Here is a 15,997-nt window from a genome sequence, read left to right on the forward strand (position 1 = left end):
AAGAGCAAACAACAGTACTAAGAGTCTACCACCCTAGCACAGAGGTCATCAGAATGTTCCAGCCAGGCTGCTCGGTCCTCTCCAGCAGGCCCAAGTCTGTGATCCCTTTGTTAGGATGGAATCGAATTCCCTGGAGTTCCTGCCCCAGCCCTGGCCAGTAACTCCAGTAACTAGAGCTGTGTGAGAAGAAAAGGCCAAGCCACTAGGGAAGCCACACCCCAATCAAAGGTGAGGTCTCCGGTGAGTCATGCCAAGGGCTACGGCTCAGCTTGGTCCTGCTCTTCCAAGAGCCCTGTGCATATGCGTCCACCACGGTCATCTGACTTGGTTTTGACACAGAGAGCTCTCTGCTCATCTCACCCACATCCAGGTGTCCTGGAGCTGGGACACCTCCCTTACTTCCATTCCGAGCCTCCAGATATGTGAGATGCACCAGAGCCTGGGGTGGGGCCTTTGAACTCCCTACTTTCCCCCTTCAGCCCCAGATCCTCTCAGATTCCTCCTGTAAATGGGCTCTAGCCAGGAAGGGTGGGGCTACTCCTGGGACCATCGGGAGGGACCAGACACAGTCAGTGACAGTCTGGTGGCAGGAAGCAGCCTTTCAACTGTCTGTCTCTGTGCCTCCGGCTGCCCCGCCGACTCTCGTGAACCATGTCCCAGCACCTGTTCATCCCAGTTGTAATGATGGGTAAGTTCAGAGGCTAGGGCTTCAGGAGGCCTGGATGGCACCACCTAGAGAGCTGAAAAGCAGAATATAGTTCCTGCAGCTTTTAGAGGCAGTGAGATGTCAAAAGAGACAGAGAAGGGCCATACCAAGAACCTGGGGGATTTGGGGGAAGGGGAAGGGGAAAGGGAGGCCCGACTGGCTGTCGGGGCGAGGTGGAACATTGTAGACCTGGGCAGAAGGAGCGAGAGCCTCACCTAGGTGCATCGTCTCTCCAGCCTTTCCCTGCCTCCCTCTTGTCTTCCCAGTGGTCAGTCCCATCCCAGGAGCTTTCCAGGACTCAGGTAAGATGGCTAGTCAGGGGAAAGTGAGGTGCCGTGGTGCAGGCAGGTCAAGGGGCTGAAACAATAACAAGGGGATGGGACTGGGGAGGCAAATGTGGGGTTAGAGCAGGAAGATGGGGGCGAAGCAACGTCAGGGTTGAAGTCACAGTGTCTCCTTCTGTCTTCTAGCTGTCAGTCCTACCCAAGGAGAATTTGAAGACTTAGGTAAGAGAGAGGCATGAGTTGCCTTGGATCTTGGGGTTTTTTTGTTTGTTTGTTTGTTTGGTTGGTTGGTTATTTTTGTTTTGGTTTGGTGGTTTGGCTTGGTTTGGTTTGGATTTTCGAGATAGGGTTTCTCTGTATAGCCCTGGCTGTCCTGGAACTCCCTCTGTAATCCATGCTGGCCTCGAACTCCACAGCGATCTCCTTGCAGCCCCCCCCCCCTCCGAGTGCAGGGATTAAGGGCGTACATCAATTCACCACCTGGCCTTTTGGGTTTTTTTTGTTTTTTGTTTGTTTGTTTGTTGTTGTTTTGGGGTTCTTTTGGTTTTTTGTTTTGTTGTTGTTGTTTTGAGCCAAGGTGTCTTTCTATAATCCTAGCTGTCCTGACTCGCTCTGTAGACCAAGCTGGCTTCATACCCTCAGAGATCTGCCTGCCTCTGCTGGGATTAGCTGGGATTAAAGGCGCACACCATCACACCTGGCTGCCTTGACTCTTAAAGACTTTTCAGGCTGGCTAAATTATGAGTGAACTGGAAGATCCCAGGGACTCTGCCATGCCTTGGTTATGTTCAGAAGGGCAAATTAAAGGAGTGGATGAAGATTCAGGCTTTCTCCCGAGTTATCAGGGTCTCTGGAGTCTGAGGGTCAGAGGGGAGGAGAACCCTAACAGGGCTCTGACTTCCATGGGTCTCCATTCCAGACTGCGGTCGCCCTGAGCCCTCTTCCCGTATTGTGGGGGGCTCTGATGCACACCCTGGCACTTGGCCATGGCAGGTGAGCCTGCACCAAGGTGGGGGCCACATCTGCGGGGGCTCTCTCATCGCCCCTTCCTGGGTCCTCTCCGCTGCTCACTGTTTCGTGACGTGAGTACAGTCTCTCTCCTTCAAAGTGTCCAGTTCTCTCCTTCAACGGCTAACTAAAGGTGGCTCTGCAGCTCCACCTTCCCTGCTTACCCTTCCTGCCAATCAATGCCATGCTGTCCATGCTGAGCACCCTGGAATAGGAACTATCCTTCCATTGACATCTCCAAATCCTATTTGACCCTTTCAACCACAGCGTCTCAGCCCCTAATCTGGATCTGATGCTCACTTCCTGGGTTCCTACTGACCCTAACTATCCCTCGGCTCTGAGTCCTCAGCTCCAAAGTGATCTGCTGATTCCGTGGGGCCAACCTAGTCCCCTTCCCTCCCCGGCACTGGAGCAGGAACGGAACCTTGGAGCCCGCGGACGAATGGTCAGTCCTGTTGGGCGTGCACTCCCAGGACGGACCCCTGGACGGTGCGCACTTGCGCTCAGTGGCCGCCATCCTGGTGCCGCACAACTACAGCAGAGTGGAACTGGGCGCCGACTTGGCTCTGCTGCGCCTGGCCTCGCCCGCCAGGCTAAGCCCCTCGGTGCGGCCGGTCTGCCTGCCTCGTGCCTCGCACCGCTTCGCTCACGGCACCGCCTGCTGGGCCACGGGCTGGGGAGACGTCCAGGAGGCTGGTGAGTGGGGCGGGCAACCGCCCTTGCAGGTGTGGGTCCCGGGGCACCCTAAAAGTTGGGTCCTCCGGTGGGTGGCTCCTCAGAAGCTGGGCCTAAAGAGAAGGATCCAGGCGGAGCTTGGGAGACTTAGTTCTGATCCACGGAAAATTCCTAACCTCCCTCTATGTACCTTCCTCTGCCCCAGAGGTTGCCCCACCTCTGGCCTCACCTTTTCTCCCAGTTTTTGTTTTTGTTCTCTCTTCTGGATTTAGACTCGGGTTCCGTCCCAGCTCTTTCAGACAAAGCATTACCCCTGCACACTTCCTCCTGCGAAAGGAGAAAAACAGCCCCAGGGGGTATTGGGTGGTTCAGACGGGCACAACCGAACTTAATGGGTTGTGGTTACCTTCTGTAATATGTGTTCAAGTACTGACGCTTAGACCCGCTTGTTCTTCCATATTTCTCCCTTCCTACCTATCCACCGCTCCTCAGTCTCTTCTCCGCTTTCGCGTCTCCCTGCTCAGAACATTCATTGGCTCACGCTTTTGTCGAGGATGTTTCTATGTGCCAGGCACTGTGTTAGACAAGCCCTGAAAGAGATACACCAGTGAACATAACAAGCGTTCATTTACTGTTCTTGGTAAAAACACAGAGCTGTACTATAGAAACATTGCTCCTGGAAGTAGCAGGTACAGACTGAATTAGGAAGCCAACCAGTCAGGAGGCTGGGTTGCTCCCTTAGGCCCAGGATTGTGCTGCCTGCACTGGGGAGTTACAGTGGAATACAGAGATGTCACAACTGACTTGGGAACTACCTGGGGAAGGTGAGCTAAGGCTCAGCTGTTATAAAGCAACTGTTGCTTGGACAGAGAACCCAGGTTTGATTCCCAGCACCCACATGGTAGTTCACAACCAAATGTAATTCCAGATACCTCCATTTCCAGGATGTCCTATGCCCTTTTCTGAACTTTGGGGATACCAGGCACACATGCGATATGCATACAATCAGGCAAAAACAAAACAAAACAAAAAAACTCATATTCATAAAATAATCTTTTAAAAGGGGAAGAGGAGCCAGGTGGTGGTGGTACACACCTTTGGTCCCAGCACTTGGGAAGTAGAGGCAGGCAGATCTCTGAGTTCAAGGCCAGCTTGGACTATAGAGTGATTTCCAGGATAGCCAGGGCCACACAGAGAAACTCTGTTTTGAAAAACCAATAAAATAACAGATGGACAGGGATGACACCCAGATTCTTTTTGTTGTTGTTGTTTTGTTTTGTGTTCATTTTTTTTAAGATTTATTTATTATATATAGTGTTCTGCCTGAATGTTTGCCTACAGGCCAGAAGAGGGCACCAGACCTCATTATAGATGGTTGTGAGCCACCATGTGGTTGCTGGGAAGAGCAGGTAGTACTCTTAACAACTGAGCCCTATCTCCGGCCCCCCTTCGTTTATTTTTTTGAGACAGGATTTCTTGGTATAGCCCTTACTGTCCTGGAATTCATTCTGTACTTCAGGCTGGCCTCAAACTCAGAGATTTGCCTGCCTCCCAGTGCTGGAGTTAGAGGCATGTGCCATAACACCCAGATGCTTATCCTAAACTCCAGTTTCTGTGTTTGGCAAGACCGTATTTAATCAAATGATATCTTTGTGAAAAGGATGCTCTTTTGGGGACAAACACAATTCTGCATAAGGGTCGAGAGCTTACTGATTTTGGCTCCTCCAGAAGTACATTATTGTCTGGGGACCTTGTATGGTCCACAATCTGTACCATCATCTGTGGCAGCTCTCCTGGCTGCTTACAGGGGCTAAGCCTGAGACGGGGCCTTAGAGAGAAGATAAGAGCAGCAGACAATGTGATGAGGGTGGTAGGCCAAGGTGCCATCTTTTTTTTCCCCCCTAAGGCAGGGCCTCACATAAGCCAAGATGGCATCAGACTTTCTATGTAGCTGCTGATGACCTCAAATTTCTGAATCTCCAGTTCCACTTCCCAAGTTCTGGGATTTCAAGCCTGTGCGGCCACACCTGGATGACTCAGTTCTGGGGACCAAACACAGGCCTTCATGCATGCTAGCAAGCAGCCTACCAACTGAGCTACACCTGCAGACCCACTGGGGACGTGTTGACGGAGATGTCCAGGAAGCAGCTGACAGGGACAAAGTTAAGGCCTGGGGAGATGAGTGTTTCATACCTGACTCATCGTATCTGCTCTCTGATTCTATCCCCAGACCCTCTGCCTCTCCCCTGGGTGCTACAGGAAGTGGAGCTAAGGTTGCTGGGAGAGGCTGCCTGTCAGTGTCTCTACAGTCGGCCTGGCCCTTTCAACCTGACTTTCCAGCTGCTGCCAGGGATGCTGTGTGCTGGCTATCCGGAGGGACGCAAGGATACCTGCCAGGTGAGGAGAGGTCTCCCAATCCATAGGAAGCAGCTAAGGAACAGACAAATGTTGGAGCTTCATCTTTAGTGGAATTTGGTCTGGGGAGTACGGCTCATGGGTACAGTATGTGCCTAGAACCTAGGAGGCTCTGGGTTCAATCTCTGGCAACAAACCAAAAACCAAAGACAAGGCTGGAGAAGTGGCTCAGAGGGTAAGAGCACTGGCTGCTCTTCTAGAGGCCCTGAGTTCAATTCCTAGCAACCGCATGGTGACTCACAACCATCTGTAATACGAACTGGTTCCCTCTTCTGGCCTGCAGGCATACAGACAGGCAGAACATTGTATACATAATAAATAAAGAAATTAAAAAAACAACCCAAAGACAGTCAATGGAGCCTAGCATACTAGAGCACACTCGTAATCTCAGCATTTGGGAAGTAGAGGCCAGACACCCACTATAGAGAGACACTTGCTGATCAAGGTTGAGGGCCACATTGATTTATGGGTATCAACATAAATATTTAGAAGGCAGTTTGACAACATGTAAATTTAGCAAAGCAATCTTAGTAGATTCCCCACGAGGCACGACTGCATGGTTTACAACATGACACGACATTGAGATTTTTATTTAATAACTTATGATTTCTTGGGGAAGCACTGTCCACAAATGCAGGGTTCCTGTGCTCAAACTCTTTTTAAAATTATATATATATATGTGTGTGTGTGTGTAACTTATATGTTATATATAACTTATATGTATGTATATATGTTTATTTTTGACAGGGTCTCACTATGTATTTTTGACTGCCCTAGAATACTTTTTTTTTTGTTGGGGGGGGGGGTTGAGACAGGGTTTCTCTGTAGCTTTAGAGCCTGTCCTGGAACTAGCTCTTGTAGACCAGGCTGGCCTCGAACTCACAGAGATCCACCTGCCTCTGCCTCCCGAGTGCTGGGATTAAAGGCGTGCGCCACCACTGCCTGGCAAATAAAAAAATAATTTTTTAAAAAAGAAAGGAAGAAAATAGCCATTCTCAGTGGGTGCGATGGAATCTCAAAGTAGTTTCTTTATCTTATTAACTCAGCCTTTACTGGAAAAAGATAGCTGCCATGCTGTGAGAGCACCCGAGTGGAGTCCATACATCTGATGAACCTCTCCAAACAGCTGTTCTGAAGCTCAGAGCTTCACGCTCTACACCCTCACTGTCAATTATGTTTTTATGCCCTCTTCTACCAAAACCAAAGCAAAACAAGACTGAAAAATCAATGACAGGGCTAAAACTAGAAAAAAAATCAGCTTTTTACTCATAGCTCACGTCCTGTAGCTGCGTTCAAACCTTACCCAGTCCCTACTGTTTAGCTTTCTTGTTCTTCCTACATATTATATGATAGCCACATGTGCAGTTGATACATACATACATGCATACATGCATACGTACATACATACATATTATAGGTTTGGAGCCACATAAGTGAGCTTATTACCTTTGAGATGTGTTACCTCAATATTATACATTCTAACTCCATCCATTTTCCTGCGAATTTTGTTGTTTCATTTTTGATTAGAGCTGAGAAATATTCCATTTTATCTCTGTTGGAGATTTTGACCCACTGTCCGTTGATGGACACTTAGATTGGTCCCCTTGCTCTGCTACAGTGAACAGAGCAACACTAAACATAAGAGACTCCGTAAACATCTCTATGGTAGGGTATGGAGTTCTCTGTGTCCAAGACTGCCTTAGGTTAATCATACGGTAAAAATCTTTTCATTTTGTTCTGTTTTGAGGAACCTCCCGACTGACTTCCATACTGGCTATACTAATTTGTGTCTCCCACGACAGTGAATAAGGGCTCCTCTTTCTCCACATCTTCTGCAGCACTCAAAGTAGTTTGAATTTGCATTTCCCTGATGACTAATGCTGTTGAACACTTTTAAAAATGTTTAGTAGCTTTTGTATGTCTTCTCCTGAGAACTTCCTGTTCGGATCAATGGCCCCTCTTCTGCTTGGGTCGTTTTCCTTGTCTTTAGATTCTTGTTTCTTCAGTTCTTTGAATATATTGTAATGTTTATTGAACTTCCCGAGGTTGACAACATGGTTCAGCAAGCATGTGTTCTCACTGTCCAGCTTGACAGCCTGAGTTTGATCCCCAGGACCCGCATGGTGGAAGGAGAGAGAACTGAGTCCTGAGAAATGTTCTTTTTTTTTTTAGTTTTATATATTTATGTATGTTTTAGGCATGAGTGCTCTGTCTGCTTGCATGTCAGAGAGGGCTTCAGATTCCATTACAGATGGTTGTGAGCCACCATGTGGGTGCTGGGAATTGAACTCAGGACCTCTGGAAGAGCAGCCAGTGCTCTCAACCTCTGAGCCATCTCTCCAGCTTGAGAGTTGTTCTTTGACCTCTACATGTTGGCCATGACACTGGAGTGTGCATACACAATAAGTAAATAATTGTAATTTTAAAAACGAAAAGACCAGGCACTGTGGCACATTCCTGTAATCCCAGCACTCAGGTGGCAGAGACAGGCAGATCTCTGAGTTCAAAATCAGCCAGAGCTACATAGTCTCAAGTAAATAAATAAATAAATAAATAAATGCCAAATAGTGGTGGTGCGCTCCTTTAATCCCAGCACTCGGAAGGCAGAGGCAGGCGGATCTCTGTGAGTTCGAGGCCAACTTGGTTTACAGAGTAAGTTCCAGGACAGACTCCAAAGCTGCATAGACACTCTGTCTGGAAAAAACAAGAAAAAAAATTCCTTAACTATTGAAAATGTTGCTGGGCGGTGGTGGCGCACACCTTTAATCCCAGCACTCGGGAGGCAGAGGCAGGTGGATCTTTGAGTTTGAGGTCAGCCTGGTCTACAGAGCTAGTTCCAGAACAGGCTCCAAAGCTACAGAGAAACCCTGTCTCGAAAAACAAAAACAATCAAACAACTATGGAAAATGTTGTTTATCCAGTATGGTAGCTGCTAGTCATGTGTGTTGTTGAAAAGGAACGAAAGGAAAGGAAAAGCTGCATGTGGGGTCCCAGGGCTGTAATCCTCAAACATGGAAGATTGACACATGAGATCCCAAATGTTCAGACCTCAGTAGCTAAGCAGGGGCCTGCCTGGTTAGTACTTGGAAGGAAGAGCTCCAGTTCAAGGCCAACCTGAAATATATAGCAAGACCTTGTCAGGGGTCCTGCAGGAAAGAAGACAGGTTCTCATCGAGGAAGGACTTACCTCAGAAGCTGTCCTATCACTGCAACTGGAGGTGGAAGGCGAGAGCCAACGCCACAGCTATTCTCTGATTCCTACATATGTAATGTAGCGTACACTGCTCCTCCCCTCACATGATAGCCTGTGAGATGGCTCAGAGGGGACAAGTATTTGTCACACGAGTGGTTTAAGTTCAATTCCTGGAGCCTACATAAAGGTGGAAAGAGAGAACTGATTCCATGAAATTAGTTGTCCTCGGCCCTCCAACACACACGCACACACATGCCCACACACGCACATACGCACACACGCACACACACGCGCGCACACATACACACAAAGGCTGAGAGAAACACTGGGAGAGTTCAGTTGTTGGAGTGCTCAGCCCGCACTTTCAGCCATAGTACCACAGAAGCGGAGAGCCATGGTACGTGCCTATAATCCCAGAGCTCATGAAGTGGCGGATGCAGAAGATCAGAAGTCAAGGCCAGCTTCAGCTACACAGTGAATTTGGGGCCAGCCTGGGCTTTATGAGACTTTATCTCAACTAAAACAAAATGAGGGTAGGGAGTAGAGGGGCTCAGAAACCAAAACTGTGTTTCAATTTAAATAATCGGAACTGGAAAGTTGGCACTACGGTTAAGAGCATTTGCTGCTCTTGCAGAGGACCAGGGTGCCATTCCCAGAACCTTTATGCCATCTGTAACTCCAGTTCCAGGGGATCCAACAGCCTCTTCTCACCTCCACAGGCACCAGACACACCTGTGGTGCCCAAACACACATGCAGGCAAAACACTCACATACATAAAGCACTAAACCAATCTCAAATAATAATAGTTGCTTTGGGCTGTTAGCTACTGTTCTGGGTAGCAGAACTCTACAAAATGTTGAGTCTTCTATTTTTAAACGTATTTATTCATTTACTTATTTGTTTTGTGTGCTCTGGTGTTTTGTCTGCATGTGTATCTGTGTGAGGGTGTCAGATCTGCTGAAACAGGAGTTACAGACAGTCGTGAGCTGCCTTGTGGGTGCTGGGAGTTGACCCTGACTCCTCTGGGAAGAGTGGCCAGGGCTCTTCTCCATCTCTCCAGCCCCAAGACTTCTTTGTGATCCTCCTCAGGTCACCAAGATTCCTGAGCTCAGAGACACCTTAACAACAATGTCCCATTCCTATTGTTTCTGGTCCGCTGATTTTAGGTCTTCCTCCTCATTTGATTTCATAGCCCCTCTTTTTTTTTTTTAATCTTTATTTATTACATATACAGTGTTCTGCTTGCATGTATACTTGCAGGCCAGAAGAGGGCACTAGATCTCATTACAGATGGTTGTGAGCCACCATGTGGTTGCTGGGAATTGAACTCAGGACCTCTGGAAGAGCAGACAGAGTGCTCTTATCCTCTGAGCCATCTCTCCAGCCCCATAGCCCCTCTTTTTAAAATAACTGATTTTTATTTTGTGTACACTGGTGTTTTGCATACATGTATGTCTGTGTTAGGGTGCTGGATTTCCTGGAGGTATAGACAGTTGTGACTTGCCATGTAGATACTGGGAATTGAACTGAACCTGGGTCTTCTGGAAAAGAGGTCAGCACTCTCAACTTGAGCCATCTCTTTAGCTCTCCCCCAACTCCCGCCTATTTTTGAGACAGGGTTTCTCTGTGTAGCTTTGCAGGCTGTCCTGGAACTTGTTCTGTAGACCAGGCTGGCCTCAAACTCACAGAAATTTGCCTGCCTCTGCCTCCTGAGGGCTTGAATTAAAGGTTTGTGCCCCCACTGCCCAGCTTTTTTTTTTAAGATTTATTTTATATGTACACAGTCTTCTGTCTGTATGCTTGCTTGCATGCCAGAAGAGGGCATCAGGCCTCACTATTATATATAGATGGTTGTGAGCCACCATGTGGTTACTGGGAATTGAACTCAGGACCTCTGGACGAGCAGCCAGTGCTCTTAACCTCTGAGCCATCTTTTCAGCAAAGCCTCCCATTTCCCTTTGTAATGAATTTGTTTATTTGTTTATTTATTCATTCACTCAGACAGTATCTTACCTATGTTGCCTAACGCTTGCAGCATCTTCCTCAACTCATATCTCTATTTCCTTTTTAACATTTATTTATTTGTTTATTGTGTGTGCATGTGTGTTCCGCTCTGTATGTCAAAGTACGTGGTGGACATCAAGTGACTGCTTGCAGAAATTAACTCTCACCTTCCCTCATATGAGTCCTGCAAACTGACCTCAAATCCTCAGGCTTGGCAACAAATGCCTTCAGCCACCAGGCCACCTCACTGGGCCTCTTTTGTTTCTTTGTTTGACGACAGTCTCATGTAGCTCAGGCTAGCCTATAAATAGCTATGTCACTGAGTCTTGATCCTTTCACCTCCCAGGTATTGGGACTATAGGTATGTACCTCCAAGCTTGACTTCAATTTCTTTTCTTTCTGCGATCGTGTACATATGTGTGCAGGTGTGTACATATGTGTGCAGGTGTGTACATATGTGTGCAGGTGTGTATATGTGTGCAGGTGTGTACATGTGTACAGGTGTGTGCAGGTGTGCATATGTGTGCAGGTGTGCAGGCAGAAGACAACCTGTGGAGTCATCTTCAGGATATAGTCCATCTCCTTTAAGAGAGAGTTTCTCCTTGGCCTTGAGCTCACCAATTAGGCTAAACTGGCCAACAAGTGGGGAGGACACTCCAGCCTCTGCCTCCCTTGTAGTTCGGGTCATCATATTTTTACATGAGTTATGGAGCTGGAATCCAGTTCTTTGAGCTTGCAAGGTAACCATTTTCCCAGCTGAGCAACCCCGGCCCCTAGCACTTGATTTACTTTTTAAAGAAGTGGCTGAGGGGTGGAGCTCAGCATTTGTGAGACCCTGGGTTCAAACCCGGCCCAAAATAAATCTTTCAGGGTGGTGTGACTTAGAAACCTTAGAAATCAGAAACAGTTCTGAGGTGAACTATTACAAAAATCATTCAGTTCTGAGTGAGACTGACAGGGCTCTCTGGAAAGGTCACTGATGCAATGTCTGGGTGCTCTTCCTTGGCTCTGGCGACTTGGTGGTTCCGCTTTACTGGGCTTTCTTCTGATTAGGGCTATAGATAATACAGAGGTGAAGGTAGCTAAGGAAGGTTGCTAGAAGGTGGCGGTGGCTGTATGTTAGGCCCCAAACGGGCTGTAGATTCTTGAAGTGAACTCTGACTTAAATCATCTATCTTTAGGGTGACTCTGGGGGACCGCTAGTCTGTGAGGACGGCGGCCGTTGGTTCCTGGCGGGAATCACCAGCTTTGGCTTTGGCTGTGGACGGAGGAACCGCCCTGGGGTGTTCACTGCAGTGGCTCCCTATGAGTCGTGGATACGGGAACATGTGATGGGTTCAGAGCCCGGGCCTTCCTTTCCCAGCCAGCTCCAGAAGCCCCAGTCAGGACCCTGGGAGCCCGGAGAAGAAAACTGTACCTTTGCCCAACCAGGTGAAGCCGGACTGGGCAGATTCGAACTCGGGTGGAGGCTGCAGGGTTAAGGATTTCTGCAGACCTCCTGACCCAGGCCTCTCCTCTCATCTCTCAGAGTGCGGGAAGGCTTCGCGGCCAGGGAGCTGGCCCTGGGAGGCCCAGGTGATGGTGCCAGGCTCCAGACCCTGCTATGGAGCTCTGGTGTCTGACAGCTGGGTCTTGGCACCCGCCAGCTGCTTTCTGGAGTGAGTGAGAATCCACGGATCTGGCACTCTTGCACCTCAGACAGGCTCAGTCCTTCCTATGGGGTGGGAGTTGTACTGCTCAGTCTGTAGGGTGGGGTCCCCCTGGAGATTACAGAATCCGGCACAAAGAGGGGGAGTCTGGCGAGGGTGGGTAGGAGGCTCGGTCCAAAACGCGAGAGCCAGAGTAACAGACTCAGAATAGGGAGCGCATTTCCAGCGCTGGGCGAAGCCCCAACTCCTAGATGCAATCTAAGCCCGGGAAGCGAGGCTTGCATCTTGTGTGCTGAAACGCACGCGTCCTCAGCATCCCCATCCAGCAGCCCCGCACCTCTGACAGCCCACCCGGCGACCTTGAAGCCTGGCGGGTGCTGCTGCCCTCGAGTCCGGAGGAGGAGAGGGTGGCACGTCTAGTGCCGCACGAGAACGCCTCCAGGGACTCGGCCTCGGACCTGGCGCTGCTGCAGCTGAGGACGCGCGTGAACCTGACCGCCGCCCCGAGCGCCGTGTGCCTGCCCCATCCCGAACACTTCTTCCTGCCCGGGAGCCGCTGCCGCCTGGCTCGCTGGGGCCGCGGGGGTGCGCGGGGCCGCGGGGGGACACCGCCTGGGTGGGGCGGGCGGGCGGGGCGGGGACCACGCGGCCGAAGCACCGCTCGCCTCCCCGTCTCTCAGAATCCGCAGCGGGCTCCGGAGCGCAGCTGGAGGCGCAGCTGCTGAACAGCTGGTGGTGTCACTGCCTGTACGGCCGCCAGGGGGAGTCGGTGCCGCCGCCGGGAGATCCGCCCCACTGGCTGTGCCCCGCCTACCAGGAGGAGGAAGAGGCGGGACGATGCTGGGTGAGCGACAGGAGCTCGCCGCGACCATCCGGCCCTGGCCGGAACTCAGCTCGAGAGGGGAGGAGCTAGCAACGGGGGCAGGGCGCTCCGGGCCTCGTGCTTGTGGTGCCTTAACTCGATTATTCGTTACTTTTTTTTTTTTTTTTTTTGTGACTGTTTTTCTGTGTATCCATGGCTGTCTTGGAGCAAGCCCTGTAGACCAGGCTAGCCTCGAACTCAGAGACCTGCCTAGGCGAGCATCACCACGCCCGGCTTATTCCTTCTTTTTAAACGCTTTGAGTGTTGGAGAGCCAAGTCTGGGTCCTCGTGAAGCAAGTGCTTTCCCGACAGAGCCATCTCCTCAGCCCAAGTTTGGCAATTTCAATTTTGAGAGGGCTTGAAGCCAGGCGGTAGTGGCGCATGCTTTTGAGTTCCAGGACAGCCAGAAACCCTGTCTCTAAAATGGGGGGTGCAGGGCCCAGGCGGTGGTGGCCTCTGATCCCAGCACTGTGAGTTTGAGGCCAACCTGGTCTATAGAGCAAGTTCCAGGACAGCCAAGAACAGCTAAGGCTACACAGAGAAGCCCTGTCTTGAACCAAAGAGAGAAAGAAGGAAAGAAGGGCGTGGGGTTAAAAGGTGTTGGAATTTGCTAAGTGAGGGCTAGATTTTTACGAAAATTAGTGTTGGTACTTGGCCGGAAGGATGGATGTTTGATTAGTCCACGGAAGGAGAATCAGGATCCCAGGAAAGTCCAGAAAGCTGAGTGCTCACGCTAGTAAAAACACTGTTTTGCCACAGAAAGATTCCAGTTGGAGCCTTCTGTGTCGTGAGGAGGGGACGTGGTTCCTGGCAGGATACAGAACCTTCTCAAGTGGTTGTCTCCGTCCCCGAGCCTTCTCCCCGCTGCAGACTCACGCGCCATGGATTAGTCATGTGACTCAGGGAGCCTACCTGGAGGACCAGCTGATCTGGGACTGGGGCCCTGAGGGGGAGGAGACTGAGGAACAGATTTGTCCCCCACACACTGAGCATGGGGGTGAGCAGGGGTCTGTGAGACTTTAGGAGTTCCTGGGAGGTCTTAGATCCTGGCAAAGCTTCCAGGCGGCAGCTTGGGGACTCCCGCTGAGATGACCACCTCCTCTCTCTAGCCTGTGGCCTAAGGCCAAAGACCACTCCAGCTGGTGTGTTGTGGCCCTGGCTGACAGAGGTGCATGTGACTGGTAATCGAGTCTGCACTGGGATTCTGGTTGCCCCAGGCTGGGTCCTAGCAGCTACTCACTGTATTCTCAGGTGAGAAAAATTGGGTGATAAATCAAGGATTCTTTCAGCAGTAGGACATTGTCGCTTTGGGATTTGTGCGTTGTGGGAAATTTTTGTTGGAATGTTTTGGTTATTTGGCTTTTAGGGGGAGGGTAAGATCTTTTGAGACAGCAGAGAAATCACAAAGCAATTGCATGGTCCAAGAGACCTGCTCTGCCCCTTCCTTCTGCTGGGAAGGAGTTCACCAGTTATGAAAGAAATAGGAGCCCATGCTGTTTCCTGTTCCCACAGGCTGGGCTCAACCACAGTGCCTTACATCGAAGTGTATCTGGGCCAGGCAGGGGCCAGCTCCCCCCCACATGGTCACCAGGTATCTCGCTCTGTCATCAGCATCCGCCTGCCCCGGCACTTAGGACTTAGGCCCCCCCTGGCCCTGCTGGAGCTGAACTCTCAGGTGGAGCCTTCCCCATCAGCTCTGCCCATCTGCCTACACCCAGAGGGTATTCCTCCAGGGGCCAGCTGCTGGGTGCTGGGCTGGAAGGACCCCCAGGACAGAGGTGAGAGCCCTTGGGTCATGGGAATGAGGAATGACCTCAGACCAGAGCCCTATACAGCCTCTTTCCTCTCTAGTTCCTGTAGCTACTGCTGTCTCCATCTTGACTCCACGACTCTGTCACTGCCTCTATCAGGGCATTCTGCCTCCCGGAACCTTCTGCGTCCTCTATGCTGAGGGGCAGGAAGATAGATGTGAGGTACAGGGCGGGTCCTATGCATCTTGGGCCAGGGAGGGGAAAGGTAGTTCTAGGCGACTAGACCCTATTCAGATTGGAATTTATTGGTATTGGGCTCCTGATAGGAACAAGTATTTCTGGCCTAGACTTCAGAGGGACCAGGAAGCAGGAAATCTAAGGGTGGAGACATGTAGTGCTTTGTGACTGGACCCTAGGGACGTTAAGAGAACCAGATGCAGGGGTAACAGACCCATTTGGCCTTGACTCCAACTTTACAGGTGACCTCAGCACCTTCCCTCCTGTGCCAGACTGAGGGAGGCCCCTGGGTTCTCATGGGCATGGCTGTTCGAGGTAGCCAGGAGCTGTTTGCAGCCGTTGGCCCTGAAGCTACGTGGATATCGCAAACGGTGGAAGAAGCCCATTTTCTGCATCCCAGTGGCTCCCCCTACTGGCCTTCTGAAGACAGTGACCTCTGCCCCCAAGACTTGGCAGGGGCTGCAAGCTCCCCTAAGGTTGCGGCTGTGTTTCTGCTCCTGCTAGCTCCACTGATCCAGGGCTGAGTCTGGCTCCTCGTCACACCACCCATCAGGCCTGGAATGTGGCCCAACCAGCCAGCTCCCAGGCCTGGAGAGGGCCTCTTCCACCTATACTACATCAGCTTTCAGATAATTGGGCCTCAGTGCTGGCTACTTTGAACCTAAGAATCCTTGGGGGTGGGGGAGGAAGAGACAATAAAGATGTAAATACAGACACGTGGCCTTGTGGCATCTCTTAGGTTCCCGAACACCTCAAAGCTAAGGGGAAAGCCCCAAGGATAGGGCTCTGCCCTCTTGGTGAGTCAGGCCTTGGGATCCCAGGAAATGTGTCCCCTATAACGTGGCAGCTGTTCCCTCATTCCTGCCTCTGGGCGGGGGAGGTTAGGTGAACAGCTGGTCGTGTGTCACCTCTGCTCTGGAATTAGTATCTCCAGCACCTGCAGCATATTCAACCTTGGCTTGGTACCCCCCAGACTAGAAAGCCCTGGGATGTAAAAAACAGCCGTGAAAATACACCCTGATGCCTACTGTACATTCCTAGAGTCTCTAGCGTGTGTGTGCATGCATACACACTCACACACACACACATGAACCTCGGCACCCTTCAAGAAACTCCCACTTTTCCATCCCAACCAGTGCTCCCAGAAAATCCCCCCTCTGCGCCCAACTTGCCTGTTAATTCAGTGCACATCGCCTGCTAACTGGCAAGTGG

The 15,997-nt window shown here is 50.6% G+C and overlaps 1 protein-coding gene across 2 annotated transcripts; it reads left to right on the forward strand.

Moving 5' to 3' along the window:
• The first annotated feature begins 594 nt into the window (after nt 1-594).
• On the forward strand, nt 595-15,471 carry Prss36 (serine protease 36). Of its 2 annotated transcripts, none has more exons than XM_041666225.1 (15): nt 595-688; nt 973-1,008; nt 1,177-1,212; nt 1,910-2,072; nt 2,414-2,694; nt 4,904-5,070; nt 11,468-11,717; nt 11,815-11,944; nt 12,249-12,520; nt 12,616-12,779; nt 13,557-13,794; nt 13,907-14,048; nt 14,310-14,575; nt 14,649-14,770; nt 15,028-15,471. In XM_041666225.1, the coding sequence occupies exons 1-15, from the start codon at nt 652-654 to the stop codon at nt 15,307-15,309; spliced, it is 2,586 nt and encodes an 861-aa protein (XP_041522159.1). In that variant the 5' UTR covers nt 595-651; the 3' UTR covers nt 15,310-15,471. The 2 variants fall into 2 exon arrangements, with proteins under 2 accessions (XP_041522159.1, XP_041522160.1); XM_041666226.1 differs by having other exon boundaries at nt 12,282-12,520.
• Nucleotides 15,472-15,997: the final 526 nt, after the last annotated feature.

Source organism: Microtus oregoni, unplaced genomic scaffold, assembly GCF_018167655.1.
Source record: "Microtus oregoni isolate MIOR12 unplaced genomic scaffold, Mior012 000016F_ref0000370, whole genome shotgun sequence".
Lineage (NCBI taxonomy): Eukaryota > Metazoa > Chordata > Mammalia > Rodentia > Cricetidae > Microtus > Microtus oregoni.

Coding starts and splice junctions, on each gene's coding strand:
- Prss36 (XM_041666225.1), top strand. CDS start 652: ATGTCCCAGCACCTGTTCATCCCAGTTGTAATGATGG. Junction 1,009..1,176: donor AGGAGCTTTCCAGGACTCAG/GTAAGATGGCTA, acceptor TCTGTCTTCTAG/CTGTCAGTCCTACCCAAGGA. Junction 2,073..2,413: donor GCTGCTCACTGTTTCGTGAC/GTGAGTACAGTC, acceptor GCACTGGAGCAG/GAACGGAACCTTGGAGCCCG.